General features: G+C 39.0%; 1 protein-coding gene across 2 annotated transcripts; it reads right to left on the bottom strand.

Annotated features, from left to right (window-relative positions):
* Window positions 1–693: 693 nt before the first annotated feature.
* LOC101469524 (gap junction gamma-1 protein) lies at window positions 694–12,335 on the bottom strand. 2 transcript variants are annotated; one of them, XM_004567475.4, is made up of 4 exons: window positions 12,230–12,335; window positions 12,068–12,130; window positions 11,228–11,308; window positions 694–3,214 (listed from the first exon to the last, which is right to left on the bottom strand). In XM_004567475.4, the coding sequence occupies exon 4, from the start codon at window positions 3,160–3,162 to the stop codon at window positions 1,792–1,794; it is 1,371 nt and encodes a 456-aa protein (XP_004567532.2). In that variant the 5' UTR covers window positions 3,163–3,214; window positions 11,228–11,308; window positions 12,068–12,130; window positions 12,230–12,335; the 3' UTR covers window positions 694–1,791. The 2 variants fall into 2 exon arrangements, with proteins under 2 accessions (XP_004567532.2, XP_076743636.1); XM_076887521.1 differs by lacking the exon at window positions 11,228–11,308.
* Window positions 12,336–17,085: the final 4,750 nt, after the last annotated feature.

Below are 17,085 nucleotides of genomic sequence, written 5' to 3'. Positions count from 1 at the left end.
TCATTTTCAAATATACCTTTTAATATATATGAAATATATTATGAGTTAATGGTAAGGTTCTTACAGTCACTGGTACAGTATCCTGAACCCAACACAAAAGCACCCTGGTTATCAATTTTGGCCCTTGAAAAAGAAAATAAGACAAATAACTTATGAAATTCAAGAAAACAGACAATAACAATTAATGAAAAGCAACTTAGCTGTTTAGTTGATGCTTGATCTGACACTTATTGCAACTGATTATCAGCATATCAGCGGGTCAAACACAATGACTACAGAAAACTACAATCACTGGTTAAACACATTTCCAGAGAGAATCCCCAAGATTCATTTTTGACTACGGTATGTTAAATTCTACTTGCCATGTTAGTTTTAAGGAGCCATAAACTAAATATTTCACCACAAAATATATTAGATTTCTCAGTGATGAGTTTTTCTTTCAATAAAACTTCCAACATATGACAGATTTCAAATATAGACACAGAAAAATTTTGGTAAGTTTTATCTACAGGGATCCCACTGAAAGAGACATAGAACTATTATATTATTCCCTCTTTGTGCCCAGCAGAGGGCAATGCAAGCTTAAGCTGACTACCAGTGTAAATTACCCACATGCTCAAATATTCAGCATTAAATTAATAATATAGTTTTCATTCTAGACTGACAATCAAACCATTGAAAACAAGACAAAGATTATGAGACAAATACAAACTCTTTATTCAAAACATGCACTTTTTGTTCCTAAAAATATTTTTTAACAAAACCAAACACAGTAACAACAAATGACAAATGGCCTTTCAGACTGAAAATATGGAAATCCAAGTAAAAGATTGATAAAAGAAAGAAACAAATGAAGCATATAAAAAGCTTGATACACTCGTTCTTTTTAATGTATACTACTGGATGAATGGTTGAAAAAATAAAGTATGTTAAAAAAAAGGTAATACCTGTACTATAATATATGACTTTTTTTTAAACTTGCCTCTCGAAACAATAACGAAAACTTCTCTTTTCTTTCTAAAAAAATAGAGGGAATGCTTTTAAAATACCAAAAGAAAATATGGTGAAATTACCAGCTGAAACATACTGTCTGTTATTTTTTTGTCAGCTGTTTTCAAACACAACTTCTAAAAACAAATCATCAGAATTAGACCAGGACATTGTTGTTTTAACTTACATAAAACAGACAGCAGGACATTCCAGTCAGCTGCATTTAGACTATCGGAAAAACTCCCTGTGGTCGTGAGGAGGGCACTGCCTGACTATAGCGTGCAGGAGGCAGGAAACAGGATGACCACTCATTACCTGTGAACTCAGCAGAATATTCGCTTCTCTATTCTTGATTTTGCACAATTAAACATCATGCATTTTTTACTAGAGAACTGGCATGTTAAAGACAATATCTAATGATTGATACGGTTTAGGGCTGCAGTACATATGTGAAAACAGCCTTTTTGTTGCTTGTGGGAAAACGATCTACACCAAAAAGAAACTGAAGAACAATTTTGAATATTCATGAGCAAAATTATTCAAATCTTTAACTGTGGATGGCAATGAAAAAAACATTAACTCTGTAACATAAAGGGTTGCTCAGTTTGAATGAAGCTGCTTTTAGATGGTTTAAGTAAGGCACTTTCAATTGCAGCATTAAAGTCTCTGCTTAAAGAAGGTAAACAAAAACAGGGTACCAAAATCTTAGCGCAAAAGGTATTCAAGATATTATTTTCCTGCTATACAAAGCTTTTTCACTGAACTGAGCTAAATAGCTAAGCTGTTTTACATAGTCGTGTTTCAAATCCACTCTGAACCCTTTATGACTCCATATTTGCTGCTACTGCTGGTGCTGCTGCTGCCTCTGTCTGTATCTGCCCTGCTGGAGGCATGTCTGTTGGTCTGCCGGTGTTTACGTTCACGGTGGGGCTTGCTGCGGTTGTTAGTGTGGCTCTGCAGCTGGATGTAGGTCTGATTATCACCCTCCAGGATTTTCTGAGGTCTACCGCTGTCCTTATGAACAGCCCTGGGTGCATCTCCCTTCCCAACTCTGCACTGGTTTTCATCATTAATGCCGTTCTGTTGACGCTCCTCTTGGGGAATGTTCACGTGATTCTGCTGACATGCCAGCTTGGCATTAGTGAGATCAGTGATGGGTAGTGGTTGGTTGTGGTTCCCTAGAGAAGGTTTGACGGCGATGTTGTACCCAGGTGGAGGCGCTGGTGCATTCCAAGAAAATGGGTAAGAGCTGTAGTCTTCCTCACTCAATCTCACCTCGTTAAGACGGCCTTGTCCTCTTGCCAGCACGTAGAGCTCCTCATTGGGGAGCTCCGTCTTGCGGGAGTGTATTATCTCATACATGGTACCAATGCCCAGGTGAAGCATCTCCCATATATTGAGTGCTAGACAGAGCAGGGAGACTGTGTACATGATGAGGAGAAAGATTGTCTTCTCAGTTGGTCGCGACACAAAGCAGTCCACCTTATGAGGACAGGGCTGGTCTTTGCATACATAGGTGGCAGGAACGGAAAAGCCATAGAGGGCATACTGACCACAGAGGAAAGCAACCTCCAGCAAGGAGCGCAACAGGAGTTGGACGACGTAAAGGCGCATCAATCCATCCTCTTTGATACGATGACGCCCATCATGGCGTACTTTGGCTTTTTCTTTTCTATCACAGCTGCCTCCCTTTTCTGCTTCACAATCGTCGTTCTCCACCTCTGCCACTTCATAGATCATCGGGTCTTCCTCGTCGTCATCCTCAGCCTCTTCAATGCCCCTGTGCTGCTTTCTGCCTGCAAGATAGTGCTTCTTGGGTTTCTTCTGGGTAAATCCATTCACTCCCCCACTTTCTGCCTTCTCCTCTGCCCGAGCAATTTTGTTGACAGCGTAGCCCAGGTACATAACTGAAGGGGTGGCCACCAGGATAATTTGAAAGACCCAGAAGCGGACGTGTGAGAGTGGAGCGAAGGCGTCGTAGCATACGTTCTCACAGCCTGGCTGTGCTGAGTTGCAGACGAACTTGCTTTGTTCATCGTAGTAGATTGACTCTCCTCCTACGGCTGTTAGCACAATGCGGAAAACAATGAGAGTGGTGAGCCAGATCTTGCCCACAAATGTAGAATGGTTGTGGATTTCTTCCAGCAGGCGAGTCAGAAAACTCCAGCTCATGGTAGTGGTGGAAAAACTACAGCAAGAGGCAACATACACGTCCTCTTACTCCCTGTGGAGAGAACAGAAAGCTTTGGGTCATGCATGCAAACTTAAAAGGCAAATATCTACATTGATTCATTGAACACTAAGGTGGTTATGTCATCTCTTTTCGAGCTGCCAAGGGTAACAAATGAAGTCAGAGACAAAAGAAGAAACTAAAGGTTTACTCCCTCCAGGATTCGCTGCTTCTACCATAACCGAGTATGGCTGCCCCCATTCCCCTGCTGGCCTGTGCTCCAGTTTGTCTCTTTTGCTCCCCTTTTAATCCTTCTCCCTGTCTTTTCTATGTCCTAAACTAAAAAGAAACATCATTACTTCTACTTCTATCAAACATGGTTTAGGGAGTGACGGCACACTGTCTTCTCACATAGATTTATCGGTTGGTTAACTTGGCATTTTTCATTAGTGCTACAGGTCACATGAAAAGCCATTACAGGGATCTTCTAAAAGGAGGTGGAATTGCTCAGAAAATTAAACATTGTGCATGCCATATATATATTACACTTTGGCCTGAATAAGGCCACAAAGGTTTTTTACACATTCCTTATAACCTTTACTGCAATTTAGCTTATTGTTCTATTTGAAAACATATAGTCAACCATGGTGCTACTGACATAATACAACCACAATATGTGCATTAAAGATAAAATGAGCTTCCTGAAACAAAAAAAGCAAATAAAAAAGTTCCAAAACTTTGTATAATGCAAGCAAATTCGTTTAACTCACTGCTGTACATCCACCTGAAGGACAAAAGGATACTCTGAGGAACAGGACTTGACACATATGCTCTTGACATGCCCTCCAGGATTACAAATGTACATAACTAACACACTTTTTCCTGCCTTTGACATATTATTTTCAATTTGAAGACAAACTAAGTTCAGCACAGAGCTCTTCTTGCCAGAATCTGATAATACAGAGTAGGAAAAAAATGATTTCTTACTCTTTCCATTTTTGTATATCTCTCAATTTGTCTCTCTTTTCCTGACACGCAGAATGAATTGCTCAGCTTTTATTTTACATATAAAGACGCCACACACTCTTCTACTGTACTCACTATGTGTTTTGTTTAGCTCCATTTGTTTGCACAGATGGGTATGAGCACTTAGCTCTTCTGCAGAATGCACACCTACCTCCTGATTCGAAATAAATCACAGGCAAGTACTTTGTCTTTCCTATACATGGTAATCAAATAGTGTATTTCTTCACAATAACAACACTTTCATCCTTCAATGATAGCTGTGCCTTGTAGCTCATGTCCAAACACATCCTCAATATTAGTACACAAAGGGAAGAGTAATGAAGCAGATGGAACGCCTAAGTGTAATTGCCATCGTAATTTATATTACACCTTAAAAACGAAAAGCCATTCAACGTTGATTTGTTAATTTACAACAATATACAATATATTTATTTGCCTATTATGGTAATGAATGCACTCCGCATTAAAGTCTGATTGATATATTGGCTATCTGATATTACTAGCTGCATGAAATACATAACACAATGCAGAAAAAGATGCATATAAAAATGCTGTTCTCACACAGAAAACTGCCATTCACCTGTTTGCTATTTAAGGTAGGACCTGACCTTCAGAATTCACCTGAGTGTTATCTAACTGTGGTATTCTTCATCTTGTCTCTTTGTAAGGCTCTGTGAACTGGCCGAAGACCTCTAATGTGCTTCTTTATGTGCTTAGGACGTCCCAGCGGAGTTCCGAGACTGTTTGTTACTTGGCGGAGTTAGGAGATTCTGTTCGGGGATTTTGATTCACAGAACCTTCCTTCCATTAGATTTTGTACATATTGGACTCTTAAACCAAGCACTTCAAAAAGACTTTGTATATAGCACTATCTACACCAGCACTGTAAATAAACTCACCGCACTTTCATTCCTGAGTCCTGCATTTGAGTCCGGCCAGACAAATCATGACAGCAGAGTGTGGATCACAGAGCAGTAAGTGCTGCTTAGGCATTCAAAGTAAGCAAAGTAGTTTTTAAATATGTGTTAGAAATGGATAAAAACACTGACTTATCATTTTCTTAAATCTAATTGCTAGAAATTAATGTTGGCGTAAGTGCTGAAAATCAAGTATATGTGCATTAACCTTTTATCCCTAATCCAATGATAATTTACATTTAAGTTTAGCTGAAGTAAAGCCATTCATTGATGTTCAATAATGGCACCATTTTATCATATTAATGTAAGCTGTTGAGACCCAAATGTACTAAGCAGTACATATCAGCATGATATTGCAATTAAAAAATGTTTTGATGGGTACGGAAAAAGAACACAGTTCATTTCAATGGTGATCAGCAATTGGCAGAGAGTAGAACAAATTAATGAGCCAAAAACAGGCAGACCTGTCGCATGGGATTTATGTAAGAAGTTTTGAAATAGCATGACGTTTCATGAGATTTCAGTCAATGAGAGGCAACTGAATTCCAAGATCTAAAGAGAAGCTCTAAAGGGAAGAGGGGGGGGGGAAGGAAGGGAGAAAAAAGACTATAACAAAGTTATTTTTTGTGTGCGCACTTCTGAGATAAAATACACAGACGTGTACTGATCTCTGTGTAGAAATGTGACTAACAGCCTGAAAAAAATGCAAACGTCTGTGCTCACGGTAACTTGGTCACTTGTAACCCGGCTGCCTATGAAGATGCAAGTTATATCCTCGTACGCATCTTTTATTGAGATTTTTCTTGTCCCTCCCTCCAATACCCCACGTCAAGTTCAGTTCAGTCAGTTCTACTACATTAATATACCAGTATTACTGAAGACCAGAAATATGTGGGACTCGGCTCCAAACTCCGTGAAGAGCTACAGGAGAGAGCTCACAGCTTTGAGTCATCCACAATCGGCAATTACCCACTAGTTCTGATAACATCTCCAATTTCAAAACCCCCACCGGCAGCTATCACAACCACATAAGGCGAAAAAACTAAGACAGGCCTTTTTGTGTTAAAGTTGGTGCAAATTATAGTAAACTGTGTGCCGCAAACCTTAGTAAATCCTGTTTGTGTGAGTCATTTAAATATTTTCCTCCTAAAATTTCTGGAAGGCTGCAATAAAGCTAGCCATAAAAATACCTGTGTCCACGCCTTTCAGTCACAAAACTGACAGTGCAACTTGTAAATACCAAAGGCAGCTTTTTTAAGAGGTTTTAATATAAATCTAAAATTTTATTTTCAATTAAATTAATTTCAGTTTTGTGTATATAGTGCCAGCAATACAAACTTTGTCTCAAAGTGGTTTCTATCGTGAAGTAAAGAGCCTACAATATTAGAGAGAAAACACAATAGATCAGACAATCCCCTGTGAGTAAACACCTGGTGACAACAGTGAGGAAGAGCTTCCTGTTACAGGAAGAGATGTCTGGTTAAACCAGGCTCAGGGACGCCATCTAACTCCAGGACATGTGGGTAAAGAGAAGAAAAGGAGAAGAGCACTTTTTTTCACTTATGCACTACTACTAAATACTCTACCTAACCCCAAAAAACCTCTAAGCCGAAGACACCCATTTGCTCAAATCTAGGGCTGCAGACGCCTAAAGTAAGTAAAGTTTTAAAGATCTAGACTTCTGTGGGGCAAACTTTGCATGTGATGTGCCTGACTTTAGAGGCTTCCTAAGAAGAGTTTGTATTCAAACAATCTAGCTCCTGCTCTACTACTTGTAACTGTACATGACAAGAGGAGACAGAGATGTGACACGGGAACATGACTGAGATTGTGCTGGAACTGCTGATATATGGAATAATTTATTTTACCTCGCTGAATAGAGCATTCATCAAAAAAGCAATTCTTTAAAGCTTTATCTTTACTTGGTTCATTTATGTCACAAGAAAATAAATTACAAAAAAATCAATCAATCAAAAGACAAATCAAATGGGTTAAGGCACTATATCTTTCATCTGTAATCTTCAGGACACCACGCTGCAAGTGACTATTACATGCTTCATACATAATTTGAATATAATAATTGATTGAGGCGACTGTTGTTGTGATTTGGCGCTAGGGCTGTGCGATATGACCAAATTCTCATATCCTGATATAAGACATCTATCGTCCCGATAGCAATATAAATCACAAAAATTTAACATTTTCTGTAAATTCTGTGAATTCTCGGGCAGCTCGTCTTGCGGGAAGTGTTTCCAGCTGTGTGTCATGTAGCTGGAGTCGAGTGTTTTAACCGATGCATGAAACTATACATTTTTAGACATAAGTTGTAAAGGCCGCTGTTTTCTTTGTGAGTATTTATTACACGGCGTGCTGCGGGGAAAAGCCTGTTCTAACATTTGAGTCTAAGGACTATTTTTTAGCACCTGGCGACTCTTTTTTAATTCTCATCCGTAAATAATCTGCTCTTTCACGTGATTCAGTTTATTTTGAAAAGTCTCAACAGGATATTGAGCTTTATTGTGAAAGGTTTATGTGGACCATAAACAAGCGGACACGCGACGGTGTTACCGTCGTTGTTGCTAACCACAACGCATAAAAACAGGCGCTTGTCCATCCATAGTGTGGTTATAATAAATATAAGAGAAAGAGAGAACTTTAAGAAATTAATATAGCCACTACAGTGACCATCAAAATGATGAAAAAGTATTGCTGTAAACAGTTTATTTTGCGACACCACAAAACAAACGATAGCATAAAATGAAACGATAGACGTTTTTATATCGTCATCCGATATATATCGTTATATCGAACAGCCCTATTTAGCGCTATATAAATAAAATTGAATTGAATTGTCAGTGTATTTTGAGTGTGTGTAACTGAATATAAACAATACCTCATCAGCCTTTTACAACTGAGGGGTAAAAACTTCCAAGTATGACGAACTATGTCAATTTCAACTTTACATAGTTCTAATTTAATCAGCTTTTAGTTTTGATGTTGATATAATCTTAGAAATGGATTCTGACATGGTATTTGTTATAGGTAGTTCTCAGAAAAGATTATTAATTAAGAATATTCTTTTTAGAAAGCTGCCAAAGCTTTTGGCTGTTTTATATCATTGTACACTGAATGACACAGCAATTCACTCACAAATATGCTGATAACTGAGACAATTAGAGGTTTTCTATATTTTTCAGAATGCGTCACTTCAACAGCCCAGATAAAATGTGATATAATATACACCACCTATTATACAAGTTCAAATGCAGGGCTCTATACGCACACACACATACTGATTCCATGCCAGAAGAATTTCCCACTAACGCTATGTAATAATAAACACAGTGACACACTGTCACATTCAGTAAGTATGACACATTAAAAAAATGTCCAGCTGCTAACATAAGACTCAATATTCTTCCTTCCTAATGTCTCACCATGAAGAAAAGAAGTTCTGAATGTCTCATTAAGAGTCACGTGCCCTCCAAACCTGCACATCTGGCCATGTTGTGTAATGTACCATTTGGAGGCCCAGTAGCACAGTATCACCACTACCCAAACACGAACCTTACCGACGGCATGAAACTGGGACAATCCTTCACATTGCTCATTTTTTAACTCATGATCAGCCAGGATACGCATGCAGTGTACAGCAAATTTAAACATAAAAACAACAACCTAATGTAATTAATGTAGGCACACGTCTCACTTAAGCATAGCAAGATACATATACAATAGTTTTAACTGATCTTCTTGACTCAAAGCAAAGAATGAAGCAAAAATAACTCAAAATATTCCGAATATTTTAAGCTTGAGAGTTCCGTTTTGATGAGAGGTTCCCAATATTATTTGCATTTTGCATCAAATCCATGTGTTTTTCTGCACTAAATCAAACACTCAAGCACAATAGACATTTCAGTATATTACATGATCAAAATCACAAGGAAAACTGTAGATTCTTGTCAAACAGAGTAATGTGGACTCAGTGCCGCTTCAACACAGACTCATTATGCTTACTTGTATCACAGCCCTAATCTGAACAGAGAACCTGGGTCTTTATATTTAAGCTTTATTCCCACGGGTCTTGATAAAAGGTTCCTCAGCAAAAGATTTTTAAGGAGCATATTTGGGTCTGATGATCAGCAATCCTCCAATCCGAAAATATTTATTTCAAAATAAAAAACAGAGCCGTATTTTCACACTTAAAGAAAGGTGTGAATGAACATCTGTTTAGATAATTACCTTTCTGTGATTATGGCCAGACTTTGTGATAAACACGCCATCCACATTTGTTAAACACATATGCACCAGACCAGAGCCTGCTGTCAACACTTTTTTGCTTCCATAAAATCTCTTAATTCTATGGTGGGAGGACAAGAAAATAAACCTCACAGTTATGTCTTCATGTAAAGCCACCTAGTCCTTAAATGTACAGCTCCACGCCCCCGGTTACTTATAGTGCCACACTGAAAGCTTTCCCCAGATGTCTCCCAGACCCAGACCCGCCGCCTCCTGCTTCCTACACAGCTAGTAAAAGAACTGGGGTTGTACATGCCTATCTGAGAAGGCTTCAAGCTGTGGATGTGAAGGTTAGTGGTTTCCTTCAAAGCTGTAAAAGTGATGCTCAACCCAAAATCTAACTTTGAGCATGAAACAGTCAACAGCTATTAACTTAAAAGGGAACTGTTAAAAGTTTGTAGATTGCTGAGACTGCTCTTATTTTTGGAGCGCGTTTCTTCTTGATGAGATACACGTTATATACACAGTAGAAAGCTGAATTAAAGGAGGGAAAGCATGCATCCCATGCTCCCTGCCTGGACTCAAACCAGGCATTATCTTAAATGTAACTAACAACCCCTTGCCCTGGCATTTAGACAGAAGAACGAGAATTGCTTCCACGCTGTGTCCCAGAGCGAATAAGTCAACAACAAACAAGAATTCATAAGATCAAAGAAGCAAGAGGCAGGTTTGTCGGGGCACTACACCAACGCTAATGAGGATGGAATAAAAAAGAAGAAAACAGTGACAACAGCCGGCAGAAAAAAAACATGTCTAAGCTAACGTACATAAATAAAATAATGACCACGTATTTTTCCCAAGGAAAACAACAGCGGTGTAGTTAAACTAAATTAAACCATCAGCATTTCTTATCTCTGTACCTTGCCTTTAAGAGGCAAAGCCCACGGGGTATTTCCAGGGTCACTTTATGAGCCATCCACTCAAAGATGTCAAAACACTCACTATGACACAGCATGAAGCGCACAGTTTGATATGGACACGAGCCTCTAGCTTAAAGAGTTTGTTTGCCTACCTTGAAAAAGTCAAGACAGGTACATTATGGTTATATAATCCTGAGATATAGCTGGAAATACCTTGTGTAATAGGCGTAGCAATATTTCTCTTAACATTCAAAATTTACGACATGCTATTATCTATGCAGGCGTTCTCATAGTTATTAAAAATTTTGAGGCCAAGTAAAGAGGTTTGGACTTCCACGAAGGGAAAATGAGAAGTACTGTGATAAAAAAGATATTTTAACTGTTTTTTTTACGAGTGGGAAAAGTCCCCAAATTGGATAAACTGAAGAAAATTAATGGAGAAATATATAAAATACCTTAAGGTAATAAGGTAACACAGACCCTCTGTCTTAAAAATATGCTGAGCATTTGTGGTTATTCACATAATTAAATGTGAGGGGAAAACGTAGGTTTGTATATTTTCAAAAAAGATAAAGAATAAAATTATATCGCTTATATTAATATTGTGTAACATTGCATACATAATCAATTTCATTCATAAACTCATGCTTGTGTACCTGCAGTGCTGCATATGTGGCATTAGTTCATGTGAACAGATGATTAAGAAATTCCTGAACCAACAGCAGCTGCCGTTTTGCACATTTTGTTACGAGTCTGAGTAAAAAACAGCTTGAACAGTAAAATTGCTCTAATTTTAAAAGACGACTTATGAATGATCTTTATGTCATATCACTCAGCCGTCATATCATCCAAACTATGATCTAGGATTTTAGTATTTTACTTGGTTGAGTAATTTAAACAGCCTTAGAGCACAGGATCAAATTCATTTAAAAAACCATTCTCAGTATTGTGATGAATCTTATTACCCCCTTGCTTTGTGCTTTGATTCCTTTCGATCCTTCCTGTTATTCCAACCAGAACTCAGAGAGACTTCAAACCCCATGTGCCTGTAAAATAAATAGAAATATATATTTTTTAAAACTATGTAGTTAAAGAAAATCTGACAGGTTTTTAGTCTTTTTAAAAAATATTTTCACATATCTGTGTTTATGTTTTTAGCTCCTATAACTGTGCCTTGCCTAGCTAGAGAACTAAACTGTCTTTCATTAAACAAAAGAATTTAAATTAAAATAGTAATATTTGGACCCACACAGCATGCTCTTCCAACTACTAATTTGGTTCTTAGTTGCTGAATAAGATCCACATGTTAGAAAAAAAAACTTATTCAGGAAAAAGAAAATATTTTTGCTGCATACAGACTAAAATAAAAATTTCCTAACAGGAGTTTAAGGGATTTATGCTAACTTTATGCTAATGCTAAAATAAGATGTCAAAGTTTCAGATAGGGTTTTCTTTTTTGGGGGGGGAGGGGGAGTCACCAAATATATTGTACACACTTTTTAAATATTTGAATTATTACAAACAACATTTGTGAAATTACGGTAGTGTAATAACCTACAAAATAGTCGGCTAACTAAATCTGCAACCAGGTAACCGAACTTGCTAGCAAAGCTGAGTAACTTGCTAAACAGGCTAATCTAACATTATAGCTTCTTAATCAAAACACAACAAAATTGTAAGAAAAAACAGGAGAAAGTCAAGTCTCGTGGTCTTTCTAGTGCCCTAATGATTCATTCCAATCTTTTAGTAATAATTCCCTCAAAACAATTTTCACAGTTACTCATCATTTATTGTAGCCACCTCACCTTTTTTGGCAGACTTTCGCTGGATCAGCATTTGAATCATCAACCAGCAAGATGTGGTACTCCCTGTATGCAGAGAAATACAGTCTTCACCACAAAATTACACCACAGTGGTTAATAATCATCTCCATTCACATAAAAGCTGAGGGTGAGTTTAGCTCTTACTGTTTTAAATGTAAAAGTAGCTCCAGCAGGCTGAACCAAAGACGGAGGGAGCTTGGTTAGAGCAGAGGAAGGCAAACTGGCTGAAGCGGGAAGGAGGGGTTTCTGGGCATGTGTGTGTGTGTAGGAGAGAGAGAGTATGTGATGCATTATAAGGCAATTTTCCTTCTTGATTTTTCTGTTAAAATCAAAAAGATGACAGTTAAATGCCAGGGTTCTGGTTTATCTGCCTTTAAAGCCTGACAGCATCATTACCATTTTAATTTACACATTGCCTTTTTCTGTCTACATAAATTAGCTGGATGATCACTGGCTCTGATTTTAAGTACTGTATAGTGTAGTCTTTTATTTTCCCCCAGTCAGGATCTGATGTCAGATCTCGGCCAAATCAAACAGGAAGATCAGAAGTGAGAATCAAGTGAGAGAGAAGGAGAATGAGAGTCACTAGAGGGAAGACAGAATACGTGTGTGTGAATGAGAGGGAGATAAATGGAAAGATGAAGATGTGAGGAGTAAATGTAGTGAAGGTGGATGAGGTCAAATATCTAGGGTCAGCTATATAATGCACAAGCGAAGTGAAGAAGTGAGTGCAGGGAGTGGGTGGAGATGAATGCAAGGGTTGATTAGTGACAGGAAAAGCTTTCAAAATGGTGGAGAGACCTGCAACAATGTATGGTGTGGAGACAGTGGCACTGACAAAAAGACAAGAGGCAGCTGAATGTGTTAACATTTTCACTAGGAGTGACCAGGATGGACAAGATTAGGAATGAATACATTAGAGGAACAGAGGTGTGTGAGGACATGGGCAGAGGAAGGATCGTGGCTCAAGAGTTAGGAGTTCACCTTGTAATCGGAAGGTTGCCGGTTCGAGCCCCGGCTTGGACAGTCTCGGTCGTTGTGTCCTTGGGCAAGACACTTCACCCGTTGCCTACTGGTGGTGGTCAGAGGGCCCGGTGGCGCCAGTGTCCGGCAGCCTCGCCTCTGTCAGTGCGCCCCAGGGTGGCTGTGGCTACAATGTAGCTTGCCATCACCAGTGTGCGAATGTGTGTGTGAATGGGTGGATGACTGGATATGTAAAGCGCTTTGGGGTCCTTAGGGACTAGTAAAGCGCTATATAAATACAGGCCATTTACCATATATATTAGACAAGGGATATTGTAGACCATGGTGCCAGGCAGGAGGAAAAGAGGAAGCCCACAGAGGACATTCATGAATGTAGTTAGGAAGGACATGCAGAGGGTTGGTGTGACAGGATGCTAGGGATAGGGGGAGATGGAGGCAGCGATCCTTTGTGGCCACTCCTTTATTAGGAGCAGCTGAAAAAAGCAGAAGGAGAGAAAAAAACAGAGTAAATGAAGAAGTAAAGTGAAGAAGTAATGCCTTGTTAAATCACAAATTCACTGTAATTAACTAAATTTTTTTGGAATGCGTGATGTAATTGATAGAGCCATGAATTCTAATCTCCTCCAGAATATCCGAAAGGATAATCTCCGGCCATTAGTTTGTGCCCTGAAGCTTAAGATCACTCAGAATACGCAACAGGACAATGACCTGAAGCATACTTGAAAGTCCATCAGCAAGTCTGAATGATTCAAAAAACAGAATGAAAGTTCTGGAGTGATTTAGTCAAAGTCTTTACTTTGATTAAGATCCTTTGGTACGACATTAGACAGGCTGCGTATGCTGGAAAACCCTCCAGTCTGGCTGAATTTACATTTCTGCAAAGACGAGTAGGCCAAAATTCCTCTACAGCGATGTGAAAGACTCACTGCCAGTTATTGATGGCAGTTCTTACTGCCAAGAATAGCACAACTAGTTGTTAAGTTTGGAGGGCAATTACTCTTTCACACAAGGGATCGTTTATTTTATCTTAACAATTTAAATTATTATTTAAAAACTGTATTTAGTATTTACTCTGGTTATCTTTGTGTAGTATTAAAATTTGTTTATTGGCAAAATCAAAGAAATCATGAAGGAGGCAAATACTTCTTCACAGCCCTCAAAAGCCATGGTGATGTGCTGCAGACCATTTTCTATCCCTTGTCCCATCTGTCCCATGTTTATAAAAGTAAATGTAAGAAACATGCGGCTAAAAAAGAAGATGTGCTGATCTTTAAATGCAAACCCACAGATGATGATCAGACAGATTAGCAGTTGAAATAATAGCTTTAACAGTAATCAGGATGGAAAAGGGAATATGCAAGTGTGCAAAGACTATAACATAAGACTACAAAAACACACTTTTAGCTTTAAGTCTGGAAATGCAAATACAAGACATGATCAATGCCAGACCCTTACCCACAGTTTGCACGTATTTAACTACTAAATGTCAAAATCTGAGACCATCCCACCTTGGATTTCTTACTTCTTGTTTGTAGGAATCTGGTGACCCTGCTCAACCATACTTATGTTACCTTTTATATCTTAAAAAATACTAAAGGAACAACTGCAAGTTCTGCTGATATTATAAACATCACACAGTCTCAGTCCTTTGTTTTGTCATGTTTTTATAGGGTTATAGGTATTTCTCGCTTATCTTTGTCTTTTTCTTCTCATGGAAGATCGGCAGCGATGAAGGACTTTACTCGGTTTTAATGCGCATGATGGATTAGGTGCGAAATATTCAGCTCAGCAATGAACGGGAATGAATGTGAAAAATGTGCAGCTAACAGATCTGTCACCTCCACTGATATGTGGAAAAGGTTCATCGCAAACTGTCTGGGTTCATCCTTCTCTTCTTGCTGCACAAATGAAGTCATGAGCCAGGGCTTCATGAAAAGGGCAAAGGCAAGTGTTTTCAGACACATGCTGTATATGGTGCAGTCTGAGACTGAACAGACACCCACTGTTTGTTTCAACTTTGTCCGCTGGGCTTTGGTTACACAGGATAAAAGCTTCCTTAAAGAGCCACTGAATGTATTTCACACATAAAGGTCTGTTTGCTGCACTTCTGGAAGAGAAGACCACCCATACTTGAAAAATAGGTGTGTAATGCCATCTACACCTTTGGTAAGGTGATACTACGATCAGATTACAAAGTAAAAGGAGGTTTGAAAGATGGGGGACAGTTAAGCTGTAATTAGGGGTGCTGTGAAGTTGCGGTGAGGGAGTCCAGGGTGGAAACTATAGATTACAAAATAGGATATTTCAATTGCTGCTATGAAAGTACACTTTCTTATATTGCAAACAATGCCTGGCTTCTTGTCAGCTTCCCTCACACTGGCACACATTCAGCAGATAACTGAAAGCTTCTCAGTGCAGAGAAGATTTTTTTTGTGATTTTTAGCATCTTCAAGGACACGCAGACACAATTCAGACATTGTTTTTTCTCTGTGGCTGACGGTCTGCAATGAAGGACTCTTGTTTTTATCTCTACAGCTCATCTCAAGGACGTTAGATAAACGTCAGCTCAGACGGCCCACAGTTCCCACTCCTTTCCTTTTCTTTCTGTTGCTAACTTTCTTTTTAGGGAGGGCCACCGCCTAACGCTATTAGCATGACTTTTTGGCTCCCAGTGTTCTCTTAAACTATCACTAGAAGAATCAAACGCAGAGCAGTCAAAATGCTTACAAGTCAAATCTGCCTGATAGCACTTTGGCATAGAAAGCTCACATCCTAATTCAGAGTGACCTCTTACAAGGCCGGAGCCTCTTAACTGAGTTATCTCTCACCTCTGAGGGAGTAATTGAATGGAGAACAATCAATGAGGTTATCCATAAACGCAATCATCTGGCAGCACTGGCCGTTTAAAGCACTTCAACAGTTGAGTGTCATCTCTTACTGGTGGGAGGAAGGGCTGTATCAGCTGATGTATGGAGCTACAACAGGAGGTTGTCATTGACCAGTTTGAGATCCTCAAATACGATTTGTCATCATTCTCCTCAAACTGATGCTAATTGTGTTTTCTATCCATTTATTTACCTCTGGAGGTCAACCAAAATGGGCTTGGACTACAGGCTGTCTTTTGTTAATTTGACTATACAGACAATACATGTCGTCTCTCCTTAATACCAGCTCAATATGACCTCTATTGAAGAATCAATTCTGGTAGGATCATTTGTGCTGAGAGTTGGAAAAGCCCAGAGCTGGCAGACATGTTTTTCAAAGTGTGATGGATAGATCATACAGAAAAAGGAACTGCAGAACAACATATAGGCAGTGATAGTGAGGGCTACAAGTGTCCTGTACAGTCAGCTTTTTGTTGTGTCATTATCATCGGGGTCCTAGACTGACAACAGAAAATATGACGGTAGACAACAACAATGACACGGAATCACCCGAGGCACGGAGTGACAGGATAAATCAGAGAGAAGAAATCAGATGTGGGGAGAACAATGTCCAAGAGAGTGGGTAAAAAGATTGATCACACAGACTCGTCTTTATGTAATCTGACAGAAGTCAATCCACAGAAGAAGAATGGAGCGTAGAGAGACAAGAGAAGAAGCACTGGCTAAAAGGCAGCAACAAGGTTACAGCAGATTAAATATGAACAAAACAGGCCATACAAGCAAGAGAGCTGAATCAACGAATTACTTGGCAGACTTCAGCATCATCTTAAACTAACGTGGTGACATGGAGCGCCTCATACGCCATCTCCATCACTGCAGCCTAGAGCCTTTACTGTCATATCCTGTGAGCCATGTTTCATGAATTCACATCAGCACTGCTGTTTGTGCCAGAGGAACCCTGCTTCCATTGATGTCACTTTGTTTTCTTATTAATCTGTGTTGGCTTAAATAATTGGGATAATGTAAGGACTTGCCAAAGTCACATTCACACTGGAGGGCACTCCTGAGCTGATTTAACAGCGACACAATAACTTGGCGCCATCTTCTGGTGAAAAGGTGCCTTTTCATATG

The sequence above is a fragment of the Maylandia zebra genome, linkage group LG8 (assembly GCF_041146795.1).
Source record: "Maylandia zebra isolate NMK-2024a linkage group LG8, Mzebra_GT3a, whole genome shotgun sequence".
In the NCBI taxonomy this organism is placed as follows: domain Eukaryota; kingdom Metazoa; phylum Chordata; class Actinopteri; order Cichliformes; family Cichlidae; genus Maylandia; species Maylandia zebra.
Note: the sequence above shows the minus strand (reverse complement) of the source record. Positions and strands in the feature narration are given on the sequence as shown.

Bases quoted from the DNA above. Each gene is read 5' to 3' on its own strand.
- LOC101469524 (XM_004567475.4), bottom strand. From the start codon at position 3,162: ATGAGCTGGAGTTTTCTGACTCGCCTGCTGGAAGAAATCCACAACCAT.